The sequence below is a fragment of the Lissotriton vulgaris genome, chromosome 5 (assembly GCF_964263255.1).
Source record: "Lissotriton vulgaris chromosome 5, aLisVul1.2, whole genome shotgun sequence".
Classification (NCBI taxonomy): domain Eukaryota; kingdom Metazoa; phylum Chordata; class Amphibia; order Caudata; family Salamandridae; genus Lissotriton; species Lissotriton vulgaris.
In genome coordinates, this window is record NC_141693.1 from 994665972 (window position 1) to 994686654 (window position 20683).

Consider the following 20683-nt stretch of genomic DNA (forward strand, 5'->3'; position numbering starts at 1 on the left):
CACATTTTTTGCAACAGGAGCTACTTATATTCCGAGAAAATCATCCAGTGCTACCAAATCTAATAATGTTGTAATCATGACCAATCAAACAAGATTATATTAGTGGCCCCCATAGACAAATTTACCAGCATTGGTCACCTTGTGCTTCATGGATAATACAGACCAGCTATATCTTCCATGTCCCTTACACGGAGGAAATTAGTTTCCACCACACTGAATAATTTAACTCTTAAAGATCAGTTTTTTTGTTTTTGAGTTTTAATAGATGACAAATCACACAAGATGATGGACGAAATGTTGGACAATGGCAAAACATTCACTCCCAGTCACAGATCTGGGTTTAGTAGAAGGGGGAGAATGGGTTTGGATAGATAGTAGGAAGAAGTGGCGCACAGCGTATTCCTGAGGTATAGGTTGTTGTTGATGAATAGTGTCCGGTGCAAACAGGTCAGGGGAAAAACCCAATGGAAAAACAGCCCCTGCTGAGGTTGGGAGACGTGTCTCCTAATCCGTAAATTGGAAATTGTACTGATCTAACATCATGTTATTAAAAAAATCCACACCTTTATACACAGGACTCCTGTTTCTCATTTATACAGACTCTGGAGATATCAGGTTTTCACTTTAAAACGACTAAGTTTATCATGTGCACTGGATACAATTTCCAATTTACAGATCTGGGTTTAATCCATCGTTATATAGCTCACCAAGCCACCCCAGTTCAGACATGGCCATATGCAAATCAGTCTTAACCCTGTGCCTCGTGGGCACAGTCCAGCCCGAACTGCCAAGCCATGTCTTCCCTGGACCGGAATCAAGCATCCTAGGACCGGTTTCTGGCTATCAGCCGTCTTCAGCTAGGATAGCTTGACTCCAGTGGCATAGTGAGCACGGAGCCCACGCCTGGGCATACCCTTCCCACATAGGGTGAACAGCAAAACACACAAGATGATGGACGGAATGTTGCACAATGGCAAAACATTCACCCCCAGTCACAGATCGGGGTTTAATCTATCGTTTTTTTGCTCACCTAGCCACCCCAGTTCAGACATAGCCATATGCAAATCAGTCTTGACCCTGTGCCTCATGGGCACAGTCCAGTCCGAACGGCCAAGCCATGTCTTCCCTGGACCGGAATCAAGCATCCTAGGACCGGTTTCTTGCTATCAGCTGTCTTCAGCCAGGATAGCTTGACTCCAGTGGCGTACTGAGAACGGGACCAACGTTTGGGCATACCTTTCCCACATAGGGTGAACAGCAAAACACACAAGATTATGGACGTAATGTTGCACAATTGCAAAACATTCACCCCCAGTCACAGACCTGGGTTTAATCCATCGTTTGACCTACTTATTTGTTCATTTATATCTTGAATGGGAAACATTTAACACTTAGGTGAGCTGGGCAGAATCACTGCTATAGATTTGTTAGATTGTTATTATTCAAGAGGCGCGGAACTTTTATGGAGAACTAACATTGCAGGTAGGTCACTTTTATTTATCTATTGTTTTTAGCTGTGTTTTTAGGTTGCAGTCTGTTGCATTAAGTGGCATTATAAACGTCCTTAAATTTTTCAAGCATGTTGTATATGTTCGTTCTTTGACTTGCACACTTGTTTTCTTTCCGATTCTAGAATTTCAAACACATCTGTGTATTGATGGACATTTGTATACAAGTCTTCCTATATTTTATATTGAAAACTTTTCCCATATTGCGTATTATCACAAAATATTGCTGATGAAAGCGAAACATGACAAAAAAAAGTAATTCATTTGTTTCTTTATGCTTTAAAATTTGGCGAAAATACTGTGGGTGGGAAAAATGCGAAATACCATTTCTCCAGTCGACTACTGGAGGAAGAAGGGTTCGTTAGACACGTTTGTTAAAAAACAGAATATAAAAAAGAGTGACATGAATGGCTAAAAGGCGTACAGTGTTTAAAAAAAGGATGCAAGGATAGAGTATATGGTGATGCACAACAGGTGTGGGACTCTCCACATAATGGCACAATAAAGGTTATTACCCCATACCACTCTCAAAAATGAAAGCAAATCTTTTCTCCTTTAAACATTTATCACACCGACAGCATTATAATTATGTATCTGAAAAATCTGGTATATCTTTCTGAATTCAAGTAATAATAAAAAAAAGTACATACTGAGGGGGACGCAGGTACATGGCTGACTTGAGAGGCAAGACTGTTGACGCCTAAACACCTGGCTCCGCTCTATTGTCCACTTATCCGCCATTATCCTGGACTGTGGAGCGCCATTCTGAATGTGGGGGGCACCTTTAATGTGTGATGCCCTGCCGGATCAGTCCGGCCCAGACGCGTTCCTTAGTTGGGCTGGGTGAATTGTGAACCAGTGGAGCCAAGTGGGCTGGAGAATATTGCCTTGCCACGGCCAGTATGAGCCACGACCTCAGCCCCGCCACCGCTGCGCTCCTCTGGAGAAACACCGCAACACCTTCCTGAGGCCTAGGCATTGAGAAGTGATCCCCCCCAAGAATAGATTGAGGATGAAGCGACTGTGGTACTGCTGGGGAGAGCTGTTGGTGCGTCCTCTGTTGCCACACCAATTTGGGACACTTACTGCGTCCCCAGCTAGTGACCTGTATGCAGGCTGAAGACCCTGCATACCTGCCAACTTAAAGAACAGTCTCACTGTGTGATGAGGGCTCTGGGACTTGAAGGGGAGGGGCCTCATGCCGAGAAGTACTTACGAGGCACTTTTGAACCCCGCCCGGCCCACGAGCCCCCTTCCCCACAAAAAAAATAATTGAGGCTGGTGCCGATGTCCTAGATAGTTGTCACACCCCTTAATGGACTTTGGCAATTCAAAGCCCCGGAAAACGAGCTGGAATACCACTACTTACAGTGGTGTTCATCTCGCTTTCCCTGCCACCATGTGATATTGGCTCCTAACAGGGAGACTGTGTGATGGAAGCTGATATTGTGTGTCACACAGTGGTACCGTGTGAGTTGGCAGGTATGACACTGGCTCGTGGTGCCCCAGAGGGACGTGTGCAGCTGCCCTGGAAGCTGCATGCAGCTGCCCTGCTGCACAAGGATCTTGCAGGTGCTCAGCAGGTGGTAGTATACCCATCGCTACTTGGTGGTGGACACATTGAATCCAGCGACGGTCAGGATGCCCCCGGCAACGCACAGTTACTTGTGAACCTAAGCTTCTTACCCATTGCTTCCCCAAAAAACCTTTTTCAGAGTGGGTGTATCTCTTACATGGCACACTGTGCTAATGAGACTAAAAATAGTCAAAATAAGTGTGTAATTCATGCATGTGGATTCTATTGTTCTGCTTTCTAAACACAGTCATCTCATTAAGTAGTTTTCAAAGGATTGCCTAAATGTAGTTGCTAGTGCTACTAGAGAGGTGAAGGGTTCAGAAATACTCACTCCAGGAGTAAGCTGCATAGGTGACAGTGTTTCTGAATTTAAAGTGACCGGTCCTGGGTTAGGAAAACTCTCCTCTGATGGTATCATCTCCACCAGTGGAGCAATCGCGGTCTGCTGGCAGCGCCCTCTTGCACTTTTCCTTAAAAAACCCCAGAATCTTTCAGGACACTGAAAGAGAAGTCCCTTCATGGTGATGGAACTCAGGCCCTCCCTACCCCACTGGGGCACACTATGCTAGTAAACACTATAATATTTTCTCCTACTGAAGCGCAGGGAAACACAAATTGCCTTCTTGCAGGAATCCCACATCACTGAGTCCGAAATAGGCCTATAGGAGATGGGTAGGGCAAATAGGTGCTTGGCCTAACTAACTCCACAGTGGAGATTAAGGAAGCAATTCGATCCCTTGCCACTAATAAGATCCGAGGCCTGGAAGGTCTACCAATCAAATTCTAACAGACCTTCTCTGATCTCCTCTCCCCCTACTTGGAGCATTTATATAATGTTGCCCAAGGAGATGGCTATCTCCCACTATCTCTCCAGGGAGCCACACTAATGTCCATTCCCAGCCAAGCAAGAACACCTCACACATCTCCTCATTCCTCCCCTTAACCTCCAGTCTCCCACTCCGCCTCAGCTCCCATTCTGCATGCCCTTCTTTCGCTACCTATTAGAAAGCGTGATATTTTTAAGCTGTGCTGCCTGACCCTCAGGGCACTAACAAAGGGCTTTCCCTCTTATTTGCATGCTAGACTCTGTCAACACCAGCCTTCATGATTGCTTAGATCTACAAATCAGGCTTTATTAAAACACCATCAAATCCGCACCTCCAGATAGGGTCCTCCCTGGAATGGAATAGGGACCAGATAGGGTGGCAGATGTTTTTCATACCTTGCTCCATTACACTGGAACATGCTTCCCATGCAAATCAGGATGTGCCGAGTGCCGAGATATACCTTAGTGTGTGAGTTGTGCACTATAATAAATTCCTTTAACATAACATAATATAGGATAACATACCTCCCACTAACAATGCTCAGTACAGACTACAAAATTCTTAGCAAAATATTGTCAGACCATCTTCTGGCTCTAATCCTGAAACTTGTGTGATCATTTGTCTGAACTTTCGCAGCTTTTTCGAAATCCTAGAGGCTATCCCAGAGCAGTGGCTCGATGCAGTCTACCTTGTGCTGGTCCTCCAACAAGCCTTTGAATTCCTGAATTAGATCTTCCAGTTTCATCTACTTACATCACAAGACATATTAGGAGACCACACTCTTCAAATGATCTTGCTGCTCTTCGAGGATCCGATGGCCTGAGTCAGAACGGAAAGGCTCATCTCAGCTGCTCTGCTCTTATATGGGTACTAAAGTGCGTTGCCCATTGTCCCTTCTTTTTGCACTTGCCATGGAACTGATTGCCATCCGCTTGCACGTGGGAGGGATGACATGGGGGATACCCCTAGGGGACAGAATCCATGTAGTGTCCCTGTAGGAAGATGATATACTGCTGTACATTCGAGAGACTAGGCAAACCTCAGTAACATCACCACTGCCCTTGCAGACTTCGCTGAGGTCTTCGGACTCAGGGTCAATTGGCAAAAATCCTGCCTCTTCCCACTACACACGGAGGTTGACAATACAGGTGAAAATATGGGATTTCATTGATCCACTGCTATGAGAGTCACAAACGTTCAGGTACCTGGGGATTCAGATCTACCACAATGAGGAAACTCTTCTGAATGGCAGTCTTGGCAGGGCAGTGGAAGGGATACGTAGTTAAATATCCTTCTAGTGAACCTTGCCACACTCTGTAGCTGGTTGAACAGCGCTCTCCAAAATTATTAGACTCCCATACCGGTTGTACTACTTTTCCTCTTTACTCTTTGCACTACCTGCATCCTTCTTCAGACTGCTGAATGCATTGCTTAGGAACCTCATTTTGTGGGGGATCCTCACAGAGTAGCATTAGCCAAATTTCACCTGTATGTGGTGCAGGGGGGCCTCAGCACTCCCGATTAGGTGTACTGCTACTTAGTGTCCCAGTTGCAGTGGGTAAGTTGTTAGGCAGCTGAACATCATCTGCATGACACAGCCTTGGCTCTCTCTTCCTGGTGACTGCGACGATTGTTGCATCTATTCCATCCTGCCCAGACTGAGGCGCCTTTCCTCCTTCACGTCACATTTTTCGCTACCAAAGAGGAATACACATCACTAACTTGGTGCCGACTTACACCCCAGACAGCCCCCTTCTAGACTACCTGCAGTTCCGGATTACCAAATAGGCAAAGTAGGCCCGACTCGTTTTGGAGGCTCTGTGACAGCGGATCAAAATAATATTGATTTGATCATGAAAGAAAATTACAATCAAGCTTTCTTTAATTGTTTCCAAAAGATGGGAAAAATTAATCAACTCAAAGAAATGAAAACTGTACATTAAAGACTCTATAGAGAAAATACTGTATTAATGTAATGTACCTATTAACAACTTTAAGTACATAAATCAGAGTCAGTGCATCAGATTTACATAACAGTTTGTCTCTTAAAAGCTCATGTTGTGGCAGCTGTCAGTTTGTAAAAATAAATCCGGTGCAAACTACAGACATGCAATATACAATAGTGATGGTCACAACGATTTAGCAGCCAATGTGCACACAACTTAGTTCAATGTTATACAACTAGAGTGTGCACTGCGAGATAAATTGTGAGGGGGCCCCCGAAATTTCCACTGCCTATAGGCCTTCACAGGGTTTAATCCGGCACTGGCTACCCGTGCACCTGGAGTCCATTATCGATGTCAACTTTAAAGAAACGGCAAGCAGGGGTATAACAACTCTGGGTGGACTTTCTACGATGGCATCTTAATGCCCTTTTATTGATCTTGTCAACCACTCTAATATTCTGCCGGGGATTTTACGATGCACCATGTCCTCTCCCGCTCACTGAACACGACCTGAAACATCACAGATGCCGCATGTTCTCTTACAACAGCTACATACCATGGAGAACGGCCACTGACTCGTTCGTTGGCTGTTGAGAGCCCTTTTGGGATAGCAGCTAAACCCCACTGACAGTGATTAGTGAGAAATGGGAGGTGGAACTGGGACGACTGCTCACAAAAGCGGAATGGAACAGGGTTCTGGCCTACCCAGCCACAGGCCCATGCAACTCTAGTTTCAAACTAATACAAATGTTTATACTAGAAAGAGCTTACCTCATTCCTGTGAAGATAAACTGGTATTTCCTGGTGACGAACGCAGACTGTACCTGACACTATAGACACAGATCTACACAACATGCTGTGGGTGTGCGGCATGCTGTCACAGTACCGAGCCGAAGTCACCCTTCAGCTTGCACGGATAAGTGGCTCGACACCTCTCCACACATGGGAGCTTGCATTTTAGGCTATTTTCAACATCCTGGGAAACAGAAAGTGGAGACACTCTTTTTAGACCGATCTCTGATCTTTGCAAAGCATGTTAAAATGCTCCGCTGGCTGGCCGATCGGTCCCCGGCACCGGCAGCATGGAGACTCTCGCTCCAGGACTGAGTGGAGGCTGAGAGCATGACACTGCACAAGAGGAAGCCTGGGCTCTTCGGAAATATTCCATCATACACAATGGAATGGCACGCCTTTCTTCTCAGATTTTGGAAATGATAGATGACAGTTCTACTCATTCTTTACTGCACCCCTACTGCAGCTACACAGCATGCGAAAACTGCCTCGTTCAAGGTGGCGTGTAACAAGCCCTTACCTCTGCCTCCTGACACCTCTGACAAAGCCAACTGGCACTCAATCTCTGACTGGGCACATTTCACACTCATAGGTAGCCTTGCTGATGAGGAGTAATACCCTAAAACCGGTCCCAGGATGCTTGTTTCCAGTCCAGGGAGGACCTGGCCTGGCAGTTTGGGCTGGGCTGGTCCCATGAGGAACAGGGTCACGACTGATTTTTATATGAATGGGTCCAAACTGGGGTGTCATAATGAGCAAAAGAAAGATGGATTAAACCCATATCTGTGGCTGGGGGTGAGTGGTTGAAATGTTTCTGCACTCCACCCATCTTCTTGTTGTGATGGCTATGTTCTCTAAAAGTGGCCAAGGGTATGCCTAGATTGGGTCCCTTGCTCACCGTGCCACTGGTTTTAAGGTACAGTACAAAAAATGTGGTCACATGGAGATTGATTTAACAAAAAAAAATCAAAACATCACCATAACAAATCAATTAAATGCAATGTATTCCTAATCATAACATGGTTATTTGTTCAAAGGACAGCACAATTGTTTGTACATTTCTAAACTCAGTGCTCCAGAAAGGGAAAGGAGAGAGTGCTCAGGAGGAACTGTGCGCTTGTGAGGGTTGTAGAAATATATACATCATAGACTGATGAAACCTATCCAGCCATATGGAGGCAAATCTATACAAGAAAACATAGCATCCTCATAACACAGATAATTAATAGCTAGCCTTGCTGATGAGGAGAAATATCTGGAAACCGGTCCCAGGATGCTTCTCTCCGGTCCAGGGCGACCTGGCCTGGCAGTTCGGGCTGGACTGTTCCCATGAGGAACAGGGTCAAGACTGATTTGCAAATGGGTGGGCCCAAATAGCGGGTGGCACTGTGAGCAAAAGATTGATGGATTACACCTAGATCTGTGACTGGGGGTGAGTGGTTGGAAAGTTTCAGCACTCCGTCCATCATCTTTTGTTTACTCATAGCTGGCACAGCCACAACTTCTGCAACGTGGATTGCCCACACCTTCTTCATCATGTAAAAACTCTTCACCCCACCTTTCAGGTCCAACCACACTGATCCTGAGACGACAGTTGCATTTCTCCTGGAATCCATGCATAGCCTACCTAGCCTGCCTCCCCCAACTCCTTTTGCTTTCTTCCCCCTCACCCATGTTGTCTTCCCTGGTTGTCTACAAGCGGTAAATGACACTATCCCTGCAACACCATCTTTGTAGCATCAGGTTACATGGTACCTGCTTGTATTGCCCAACGTTTAATGAAAAAGAGAAAAATCTATAAAAAGTATTAAAGAAAATTACATACTAAAGAATGCATATATGTTATATCTCTCGTATAATCTACAGACTGCTAAACGAATGTTATATATTTCGTACCAAGAGTCCTAAAGTCCTGTTTAATTAGCTATCCGATATTAAAGAACAATTAAATGTCACTCTTAAACAAAATGTGTCACAAGGTCACTGTCCAAAGTGCATTGAAAAACATTAATGAAAGTCCTTTTCTTCTGTAAACAGGTGGTGAACACATACACACCTGGGAAGAAGATGTGGCTTGGGGGAGTTGGGACGGCCTGGGCTAGAGGCACCAACCATCTTTCCAATACATATGCTGCAGGATTCTTGTGAGTTATAGAGCCATAACTATTACAAAGTTATATGGTTACATTCTTTGAATTCTGTATGAGAAGTTAGGCATCTATTGCAGTGTACACGCTTCAACATATTCCGCAAAATGAAAGCACAAAGCGCAGTATACACATAATTGTAAACACAAATGTTCAAATTCTTAATACAGAGCCATAAAAATTATTCACATCACAGTAAACGTCTTCCCTTCCCGTGTGGCAGTTGCATCATTCCATTTAAATGTTACCCATGACCATTGAATGGGTTTGATTTCTATTTTTAGAAGTGTGCTATTCTCGTGTTCTTGTGTTCCATTTTCCAGTTCATGATAGTTCTACTCAATCGCAGCACAAATTCTATGCAGTAAATTTCTCTGGTGGTGTCTATATTGAATGTTTATTATATTGTTTTGCAGGTTTCCTCTTAAACTGCTCCAGAGGGGGTGCTGAAGATTCAAAAGTCTTCTCCTTAACGCTATCTCACTATTGCCACTGATCAAGGATTTAAACTAATCCTGATTCGTTCCCAAACATAGTGGGTCCGAATCACAAAGATTTTGCTATGATTTTTTCTTGTCTTATCTTTACTTAATTTCCTGGTGTAAGCCATGAGTACTACTTCGTTACTCTGGAGTAAACCAGGGGGTCAACAAGTGTAAGATACGTCGACTCATAAAAAAATCTTTGAGAATCAGGCTTGATTATTTTTAGACACTGAGTAAGGAGACATTGCTCATAATAGGCGCTTCTGACCTTGACATAACATCAAGGGGCCTCATTTATGAAAAGTGACGCATCGCTGCGTGAAAACAGCAATGCGTCACTTTTCATTGTGCCCTACTTGCAACACCAATGATGCGTCATATTTACATTATGACGCATCATTGCGCAAGGAGTTACAGATACGTCAGTATTTCTGACGTATCTGTAAGTGCAAAAGTGACGCATTGCTGGAGTGTGTCACAAAAGTGACGCAACTCCAGCAATGTGTCCTCTCACATGGGACAAGCCCCATGTGAAAGGGACTGCGTCAGTCTTACGTCTGCTGTGAGACAGACGCAAGATTTTGACGCAACGGCGTCCTAGAAGTGACGCAGTGAAATCTCATAGATTTCACTGCGTCACTTCTACGACCCTTTCTTGCGTCAATACGTCCCCCTTGCATACATTATACCTGGCGCAGGTATAATGTGGCGCAGGGGTTTACAATGTGACGCGTCTACCAAGATGCGTCACTTTGTAAATATGGCGCAACAAGGCGCATTTTTTACGCCACTGGTGCGTCACAAAAAGTGACGCACCGGTGGCGTAAAAGTGACGCAAGGGCTCATAAATGAGGCCCAAAGTTTCTAGTTGGGCGGGAATATTGCATTCCTGCTTTCTTTTCCATGCACACTTATCACCAGGAAACACGTGGTGAAATTGTCGCCTGGAGAACCTACTGAAAGGGGGAATTACCTGTGGGAATCAGTAGATAAATACGGATTAATGTGATATTTCCCAGATGACAACTCTGAATGGTCCTGTAATTCTACATTCCAGAATCAGCTATCCTCTTTGTATCTGTAATTGTGAGTAAGTGATTAGTGATGTGCGAAAATGGCATTACTGGAATAAAGGCCTTAGACGAAGCAATGCGATGTGATAAATCCATTTAGGCCCTCATTCCAAGTACAGATACTTTGAAGATTGGCAACTCCTGGGCGCACAATTGAAGTGCCGAGGGATGATGTGAGATGGTCACTGAAAAATGTACAACACATGCTAGAATAAATGATTTTGCATTAATTCCTGTAGGTTGTTCCACATTTCAGCCTACTGTCCTTCGCACATATTTTGCAAGGTATTTTTCTGGTGAACTTTGTTTGAGGAAAAGGGAAAACTAGAGTGTAGTGTCCCCACGAAGCTTGGTGCTTAGTATCCCAGGTCCAACACAAACACTTGTTTATGGCCAAATTGAGATAACTGCAAATCACATAATAGAGGTATTAGGCTCGCATTCTGAGTTTCACAGGGATTTCCATGACGCTATGCCTCCTACATCAGGAGAGAGTGGCCTACTACATTCCCAGACGTTCCCTTAGGTCGGCTGCCCAGCGACTGATGGCAATCCCCTATTTCCGTCGAGCTAGGATGGGCGGCCAGTCTCTTTCGGTTAAAGCAGCCATCCTCTGGAATGCTCTCCCGATAGTGCTGCGCCACACTCAAGACCTAAGATGCTTTAAAAAATTACTCAAAACCCACCTTTTCAAACAGGCCTACTAATTCTCTTTTTCTTGCCATTTGTTGAAGACTGCTTCGCGCCAGGATACTCAAGAGTAGTTGTGCGCGCTACAAATCGCAATATAACATAACGTACACTCAGAACTACTGATATCGCAGAGTGCAATACTTTCAGGGTGCCGATTAGTGCACTGTTCTAAATAGACCTCTATGGAATGGGGATTACTACTAAAATCAGTATTTCGCCCTGATTTCTATAGGTAATTCTCAATTTCCAAGCTATATTCATGGTGAAAATATTTTGTGCCAAATTATACAAGGCAAACATGCTCTCGGAAACTCTGAGGATTTTGTATTGTGGAATTGCCTCACATCGATTTATCAGGTAAGTGTTTTTCCTAGTAAATAAGGCATCCTCAGAAACTCAGAATGAGGGCCTCAAGTTTTTTTTCTCCTGCTGAAGAAGCGTATAAGACATTAAATAACATTTTAGGACTGATTTAGAGTTCGGTGGATAGATTAATTTCTTCACAATGTAAGATATCCCGTCCTCCTTATTAAAATTACCATACGATATAAAGCGCTTGTAAAAAGGTGCATGTGCTATCTGTCATGTTTGTGACAGAGTTACTTGTCCTTAAATCTCTAAATCAGTACCGTAGTCATTCAATTACATGAATCACTGTTCTACACATGACCTTTAAAAAGAGGCAAGGTTGATAGCCTCTAGATTTATTTTCAGCACTTCCTTTCTCATTTTTCTAAAAACTACACCAGAGCCTCTTAACAAAGATGACCATAGCCTATTCTCAACTGCAGGCTCACTGGCCTTCCTGTACTCACTACTCTATGAAATGAGGTGCCTACCCGCTGTCAGTCGTACAACAGGGTTTTCCTTCTGCTGGGGACACAGAAAGGGTAGGACAGATCTCAGATTCAATGGTTGCATTTTCAGAAATCCCTATTTGACCTTTCCACTTCGATGGAAGAGCTGTGAAAAGAGTTTCCACCTGATCCTGTCCTTCATGCAGATGAGTGACTAAGGGCCCACTGTTAACACCTCTCTTCCCTTGCTGCTACCACCGCTGTCTTCCAGGACGAGGGTTGTTCACGAACCAGCCAAGGTTCCCAAACTAGTTTACTCTCCAGAAGCGCAAAGTATATGTTCCTAAATTACTTTTCCACTATAGTAATTAAAAGTCCTCTTCACCAGCCTATTATATTTATGAAACTAGGTGTAAAATAACTTTCAATGACAGTTGTTGCATTTCCTCACTCCCAGATATGAGGAAGATATTTTATTAATACCTACGGTTGCTCTCTGAAAGTACAGCTTTACCTACACAGTCAGTATAGCTTTTTGTAATGTTTCGTTGTGAGGGGATCATTTCTTCAATGTGTAGTATTCCACATTTTCATAAGGAAAGCACCCAGCCCAGAAGACATACATGGCACAATACAGGGGTGACTTAGCTAACAACTAAAAAGTAAGGGGCAGATTTATGAAGGCTTTGCGCCGCCGGTGCGTCATTTTTAACATGGGAAAAAGTGACGCACCGGCGGCGCAAGGCCTTCATAAATCTGCCCCTAAGTATTTTATGCAGCAAGGCATTTTTCTGGCACGTGACTTTGTTCATTATAGTGGAGAGAGCACACAGAACACTAGCACCTGCAACCCATCTGGGTGCAAGGCTATGCCTGATAATCGCTAGAGAAAGGGTCTATGACACTATTTTCTAAAGAGACAAGCAGGCATGAACACACCCCAGTGCACATATTTGCAGACTACAACCTAACAGTCTGAAAAGCATGCATTGCAACGTCTTCCTGGAAGTGAAAAGGAGACTACAGATTTTAGGATGAAGTATATGCTTTTGTTTTCAATGAAAGTGAAAGGAGTAGCTGTAGACAGGTTCGTTTTTTCACCTACACAAAACCAACATACCACTGGCTGAATGAGAAAGCTCCACACAAAATGAGCTACAGGGTAGCCAAAACAGGGATCAGTAGAAGGGACTAAGATTGAGGAGCCGTTGAATTAAACCCAGGAATTCTTCTGTGTCTTAGGTGGTGCAGAAAAAAGCAGTGCTTCGAAGCAAAGGGAAAACAAAACAAAAACAACAAAAGAACATGGAAGTAAGGCAAAGGGCTGCCCTGTTAATACTGACTCTAGATCAAAACTCTCTGACGATAGTATATAAGGACAGCATGTGGTTAAGTTTATTGCCTGGGGTTATGTTTATTTACAGAACATAATGGTATAATGGTCAGAGGTCACATGGGTCTGTGCACCCCTTGAATATGTGCTGCAGACCCCCATATGTCCACATACCACATATTAAGAACCGTTGGTAAAACACATTCAGACCGACAGGTAGATACTGCAAATAGAAATGAAAGCAGATTGGACTCCAGATCCCAAGATTAGTGGCTTGGACTATCCCAAATCTCATATAAGGCTGGGAACCAAAAACACATTAATTACATGGAAAATTTGACATATGGTGAGCCCTGTCAAACAACACAAAGTCCATGCATCTCTGAAATGAAGTGCAGATTACACAGTTTACACAAAATTCACATCACTTGTGAAGAAGGTTGGAAAATCCAGACATTTAGAAATGGGCAGGTATTCCACACAGACTAATCAGTTTTTGTCACGGAAGTACTTCTATGGCTCAGTCCGGCGGTTCCACTTCTTGCATTTCTTGCATGGTGGATGCTGATGGCTGAGGGACAAGTTAGAAGGGAAGCCATTATTTTTGCCAAGTCACAATTCGCCTAATATATCAACTACATAGTTCATAGATATGATATGGTCCAGATTCTCTCTAGATGTACATATACGCATATATGTAGAGGGGATATAATTTGCATAGCCCGAGAGAGGTAATTTCCTTGTCTTTCAGGGGTACAGAGCACCAGAGTACTAAAAAAGAAATTAAGGGACTGGAAAAACAACTGGAATCTGCAGGACCTCTGAACAGATACACACTCAAATGCCAGAGAATATTCATATTACTCTCCCCTGGATACAGCCTTATATCAACCTTTTTCTGTGCTTAACGTTGAAGCAAAATTCTGAGCAAGATCCTGGCTATTTACCTATTGAAATCCTTTCTGGCCTTAGTTGACCGCGATAAATTGGGGCTTGTACTCATACATTTCGAGGAAGCTATTCCATATCATAGAGACCTACAGGAAGGTGACTGAACGTTAGCAATAGCCTCAGTAGTTTGGAGGTTATATACACTACATTAACCCATATGCAGTTTGGAAAACAATTGTTGAAGTGGCATATTCTGTTGTACATAAGCCCTGTGTTAGAGGTAGCCGACAAGAATGCTCACTGTCACACTTGATTTTTGCAGTAGCATTGGAATGGTTAGCCTGACAAGTAAGGAAATATCAGAGATGCAAGGGTGTGAAGGTGTACAATGAAACACATTAAATATCATTTTATACAGATTAAATTCTTCTCTATGTCTCAGACATAGGTGCAGGCTTGTGATGGAGCATGGATATCTGAACCTCAGTCTCTTAATGAAATCATCAAACTGATTTTCCCATTGGGCATATGGACCTTTGATAGTCAACTTGAAGCATTGTAAGGGCATACATTTCCATTTCTGTGAAACTAATATAACTCCATAATGAAGGCCAAGAATCAGTTAATTCAACCATAAATCTTTATTTTGGAACCATAATTTAGCCAGTGTATAGGAAAAGCAGGAGTAGATTTAAAAGATATAGCAGCACAGTCTGGAGACCAAAATGTGCCAGTAAGTTAAGGTGTAATAAAATGAGATACAAGATAGTAACATCCACAATTCAGCGGATTGACACAATCGGGTATTCCATAAAGAAACTTTTGCTTCTCCAGTATTTTATCTTAATAGATTCACATGCTTGAATCTTCCCCCTCGTCATGGTGGGAGTCCCACAGTAACAGTAAAATAGCAGTTATAAAACTTCAACATTCAAATGCCCATAGGAATTCACTAGCTTTTAGCAACCTTTTACCATTGTTATAAAATATCCACTCTCCATCCAATCAGAGCATAGACCCAGTCCTCGATAACTCCTTTAACTGCATCATTTGTTGATTTTTTCCTGATCCCATTTTGTTAATAGTCCTTGATGCTCATCGCACATCTTGTTTCCTTCTATTGTATGATGTTTTACTCTGAGCGATACATGGTGCCTCTGATGCACCCTACTTGTTACTCTTGAATGTTTTCCCACAGCTTGTACTCTCACTTACCTCCTTTATGTTTTGTATAATGGCTGAAGACTACTCTGTACAGCGCTCTGATACCCATTTGGGTCTTGTCCATGCTCTATAAAACTTTTCAAATAAATAAATAAATAGTATCCTTCCCCTGCAAGACCACTGCAGAATTCTTACCGCACGTTGTTTCCTCGAGAGTCTCCATGAACTCTGCTCAGTCACAGTGTTTCTACTGTTACCCTTTTGAATTCCAGTTAGCTGTTAATCTCTTCGCTTCATATTTCTTCTGAAGTGCAGGTCATGTGAGTACCTATTTTTCCTTCATGTCAGAATCTAAAAAAGGGTTGTTTAGGCTCTGTAAGACTTGTGGAAAGTCCAGACTATACATAAAGAGTGTCTTTACTGCCTGTATACAACCCACAAGCCCAGAGAATGCAAGCACTGTTTCTCCACAAAAATTCTCAAAGACCATGAGGTTAGGCTACTTCACTGGCTGCAAAGGAAAAAAGCAGCCAAAGCCTCTGAGGCTGAGGAGAAGCCTCATACCTTCTCTAGGAAGAGAAAAGAAGAAGGATCTTCCTCTTCGCTTAAGAACCTTAAAAAATCCAGATCTCAAAGTAAAGAGATGGTTGAGGAGAAGTTAGTAAATAAAGACAGGCCCGGTCCTTCTTCTTCTCACCAGAGGTCTGGGTCTGCTCCACCGTTGACTCCTCATACTCCTTCCAGAGATTCTTCAGCTGACTAAACCCACTCGTCCACTGTGCCACCATGGAAGAAATTACCATCTACAGCCTCCATATCCACTGGAACTGGCGATCCGTCGACGGTTTCGTCAGCGACGGCTACTAGGCCGACAGTAAAGACGATGGCGATTGCGACGGCAGTGGTGGTGTCACTGTCGTCTGCTGCGGTTAGACCGTCTCCATCATCGAAGGCTTCACAGTTGATGTTTCAGCAGGTTCGTTCAACCTTGGCAACTCTTCAACTGTCACAGTCGGTTGTGCCTTCGACGATCCCATCGACGCCCCGTCCACGTGGGAAAAAGTCAGTCTGCTTATGAAGCTGATTCCTCCCCTTCTGCAGGATTTTTCAAAGTTTTCTCCATTACCACCTACTCGGCCCCTGGATTTCCAGGAGACTGAAGACTATATGGTCCTCCATATAGTTTTTCACAACTCAGGTTAAGTGCCAGAACTCAGAGGAAGAAAAGGCAATGGATGATCCGTCTACTTATTTGAAGGGGGACTATACTTTCTCAGACATATGGCGTCCCAGTTATCCAGTATTGGGGTATCTTTCATAGATTCACATGCCTGAATGATTCCCGTCGTCGTAGTGGGAGTCCCATGGTACATAAATAACAAAGTAGCCAGTAAAAATGAGTACCTTTCCATAGGCTATTATGGTAGCAACCATATATTCTATAGCCTATAAGAGTCATTTTACAAAAAGGACCAAAGTAAAAACTCTGCCAATCAGAAACCAGCACCCTCTAGAACCTTCCCCAGAGAGGCTAGTCCCTCACATGTTCACCACACTTCATTGTGTAAGGGAGTCTCCCTGAGCTCTGCTCAGTTTTCTTCAACATTTCAGATAAGTTACTTCCAGCTTTCTTTACTAAGAATGTCTGATAAAATTGGATTAGCGAGAGCCTGTAAATCCTGTGGGAAGATGATAGTGCATGTGGATGATGTCCACAAGGACTGTCCATATTGTCTATATCCCAGCCATGGAACAAAACAATGTAAGATCTGCCGCACCTTCTCTACTAAAACCCTGAGGGATAGAGAAGGAAGCCTTCTAATCTGGCTGAGGAAGAAGCAGTCTCATGGTCTGATGTGGATAGCCACACGTCCTCTTTGTCAATCAAGAGGCTCAGGTCGCTTGAGGGTCAGCCTGAAGAGAGAAGGAAACAATCTAAAGTCTCTCAAATGGCCTACGAATCTCGAAAAAAGGAGAAACAGCCTCAGAGATCGGTTCTCCTCAGTCCTCAGGAGCGCCATCGAAACCCAGGATCTTCAGGCCCTAATAAAGGTAAATCGGGCCATAAGTCTTCTTCAGCATCAAATTCAGCGTCGACGCCTGTTTCCTCGTCAACGACGACTACTGTGATCCTCTTGTCATTGAAATCGTCAACGGCGTTAACCACGTCAATGGCTAGTATTAAAGTCCCTTAACGTCAACGCTGCCTTTATCATAGACGACTACGCCGTAGACGAGAGCAAAGTCTTCATCGTCGACGACCCTGTCAACAATGCTATTGTCGACGAAGACATCGACAATGACACCACCGGCGACCAACTCATCGTCGTCGATGACGGCGACGAATCCTTCAACGAACATTCCATTGTCATCGAAGATTCAATAGTCACCGAGAATGCCACTGTTGAAGACGCCAACGTCAACGACTGCAGATATCCCGACAGCAATCTCAGCAGCTGTACCTGTACCATCGGCGGTCATTACTTTACCGCCTACGACTCCGTCGACAATGAAAATTTCTCCGTCGACGACGAGATTAACAGCGCCATCAACTCCATTTCAACAATCTGCAAAGCCTCAATTCAGGACACCAAAAATGTCTCCATTACCTCCAAACCATCTTTTGGATTCAGATGATGACGAAGGCCAGTTTCGAGCCACACAAAGTCCTTCTAAACTTAATGTGAAATATCAGGAGAAGGATTACGAATATGAGGATGAGGGGCAGTTTTACCATCATTATCAGGCACCTCCTGTTCAGTACCAGCAGTACTTTCAGCAGCCTAGGCAGCAGCCTCCACAATTTCCTCCGGCATTAATTTTAGATCTCCAAAACATGTTGACCGACTATGAAAGAAGAGTTCCTCCTCAGGAGGGTATCGTTATGCCTCTTCCACCTTTGCACGTGCCTCCACAAGCACCGCAGCCTCCTCCTTCAACCACTCCTGCGATGGCACCAGGTCCCATTATTCCTCTGCCTCCCAGAGATGACCCTACTACATCAGAGGATGAGCAGGAAGAAGGAGAAATTGCAGATCCCACTCCACCAGGGGATGAGTGGGATGACTATATGGCACCAACGCCATCCCCTCCCCCTCATCATCCCTCGGACTCACCTCCGGAGGATATTGGAGGGTTTCACAACATTATGGATAGATCCACTAGTAGATTTCAACTTCCTACAGTGGGGCACCAGTTGGACTGTTTCCTTTATAATTTTAAGGACCAGACTAGAAAAACTGTCAGATCAATACCCATCATTGATCATATTTGGGAAGAAGGAATCAAGGTAATGAAAACTCCAGCTTCTTTGGTTCCTGTACTTCCAAAATTGGACAAAAAATATAAAGCACCAGAGGGTTCTCCTGCATGTCTTATAAGTCACCCTAAACCAGACTCTGTGATCTCCCAGGCGGCTCAGACAAGGTCAAAAACTCCATCTACACCTATAATTTCTACACCAGACAAAGAAGGTCAAAGCCTCAATTCAATTGGAAAGAAGTTCTCCTCGATGGCGGCAGTCTCAGTTCGGGCGGCTAATACTTTGGCCATTTTAGCCCGTTATGATAGGCAATTGTGGTCTGACATATGTTCACTGAAAGAAGTCATCACTGAAGAAAGCAAAGAGGAGTTTCTCAAAATTCTCACGGAAGGAGAGAGAGCAGCATCTGAGATCATTGACATTTCTATGGACATTGCCATAACAAGTTTCAGGCAATTAGCTGGCAATGACGCTTTAAGGCATCAGGGATGGTTAAAGGCAACAAATTTCCACTCTGAAATTCAGACAAAAATTTGGGATATGGCCTATGATGGGACAATCTGTTCGGCAGCCATATTGATGAGGCGCTGACTTCCATAAAAAGGATAAGGATACTGCTTAAGCACTTGGGGCCTCATTTATGAAAAGTGACGCATCGCTGCGTGAAAACAGCGATGCGTCACATTTCACTGCGCACTCCTTGCGACACCAATGATGCGTCATATTTAATGTATGACGCATCATGTCGCAAGGAGTTACAGATACGTCAGTATTTCTGACGTATCTGTATGGCGCAAAAGTGACGCATTGCTGGAGTGTGTCACAAAAGTGACGCATCTCCAGCAATGCGTCCTTTCACATGGGGAAAGCCCCATGTGAAAGGGCTTGCGTCAGTCTTACGCCTGCTGTGAGGCAGGCGCAAGATTTTGACGCAACCGCTTCCTAAAAGTGACGCAGTGAAATCTCATAGATTTCACTGCGTCACTATTACGAGGCTTTTTGCGTGGGAACGCCCCCTCTGCATACATTATACCTGACGCAGGTATAATGTGGCGCAGGGGTTTAAAAAGTGACGCATCTACCTAGATGCGTCACTTTTTAAATATGGCGCAACAAGGCGCATGTTTTACGCTGCAGATGCGTCACAAAAAGTGACACATCCGCAGCGCAAAACTGACGCAAGGCCTCATAAATGAGGCCCTTGGAACCTTAAAATACCATAAATCGCCCTTTCAGGTAGCCAGAGGCAGGGGCTTTTCCAATTCTAGAGAGAAATATCAACGTTCCCAATCCTATCAAACCTATCAACCGCAATACTGCCAAGGTTACCAGCGGCAATCTTACCACCAGGCAAATGCAGCTGGTTTCTCCAGACAGGGCTCAAAACAAAAACCAGGATCTCAAGGTTGTGACACCGAACGCAAGCAGTGATTTCAGCAGGGTGCCAGCTGTTTCCCTTTCCTTTCAGACTGGTGTGACAATCTCAGAACACATCGATCAATGGCGAGACAACACATCGGACAAGTAGGTCTTGGATCTCATCTCTTATGGCCATACATTGGAATTCATCCAAAAATCACCCAACACCCCTCCCAGGGGATCACACCCCCCTCACCTTCACTAAATCAAGAAAGATGCACGGGCCATGCCTCAGAAAGGGGCTATAGGCAAGGTCCCCTTTTCCAGAGAAGGAAAGGCTTCTACTCCTGCTTTTTTCTCATTCACAAAAAGTCGGGAGAGTGGAAGCCTATCCTAGACCTCAGAAAATTGAACAAATTCCTAACGAGCCAGACTTTCAGAATGGTAACTCTCTCAGACTTTCTACGACGCCTCAACAAAAGAGATTTTATGACTTTATTGTATCTCAAGGATGCATACTTCCATGTCCCTATCCACCCAACACACAAAAAATTCCTAAGGTTCACAGTGGCTGGTACCCACTATCAATTCAGAGTTCTTCCATTTGGCCTCAAATCGGCTCCACGGACGTTCACAAAATTCCTCGCTCCAGTGGCAGCAGCCTTGAGAAGCAAGGGTCATCAGGTAACAAAACATTGCCTATCTCTCTTCCACAAGCTGGGACTCTCAGTCAATTATCAGAAATCATCAATCTTCCCAAACCAGATAACAACATTTCTGGGAGCCAAACTGAACACCATCCAGAAAAAATGGTTCCTTTCCGAAGAAAG

The 20683-nt window shown here is 44.0% G+C and overlaps 1 protein-coding gene across 1 annotated transcript in view; it reads left to right on the forward strand.

The window, feature by feature from the left end:
* Nucleotides 1-20683, forward strand: part of LOC147711878 (inactive heparanase-2-like) — a 738870-nt gene that overhangs the window by 498126 nt on the left and 220061 nt on the right. The window contains exon 7 of the mRNA XM_086919554.1: nt 8687-8793. Within this exon, the coding sequence (XP_086775680.1) occupies nt 8687-8793 (107 nt within the window). The remainder of the gene's footprint in view (nt 1-8686; nt 8794-20683) is intronic.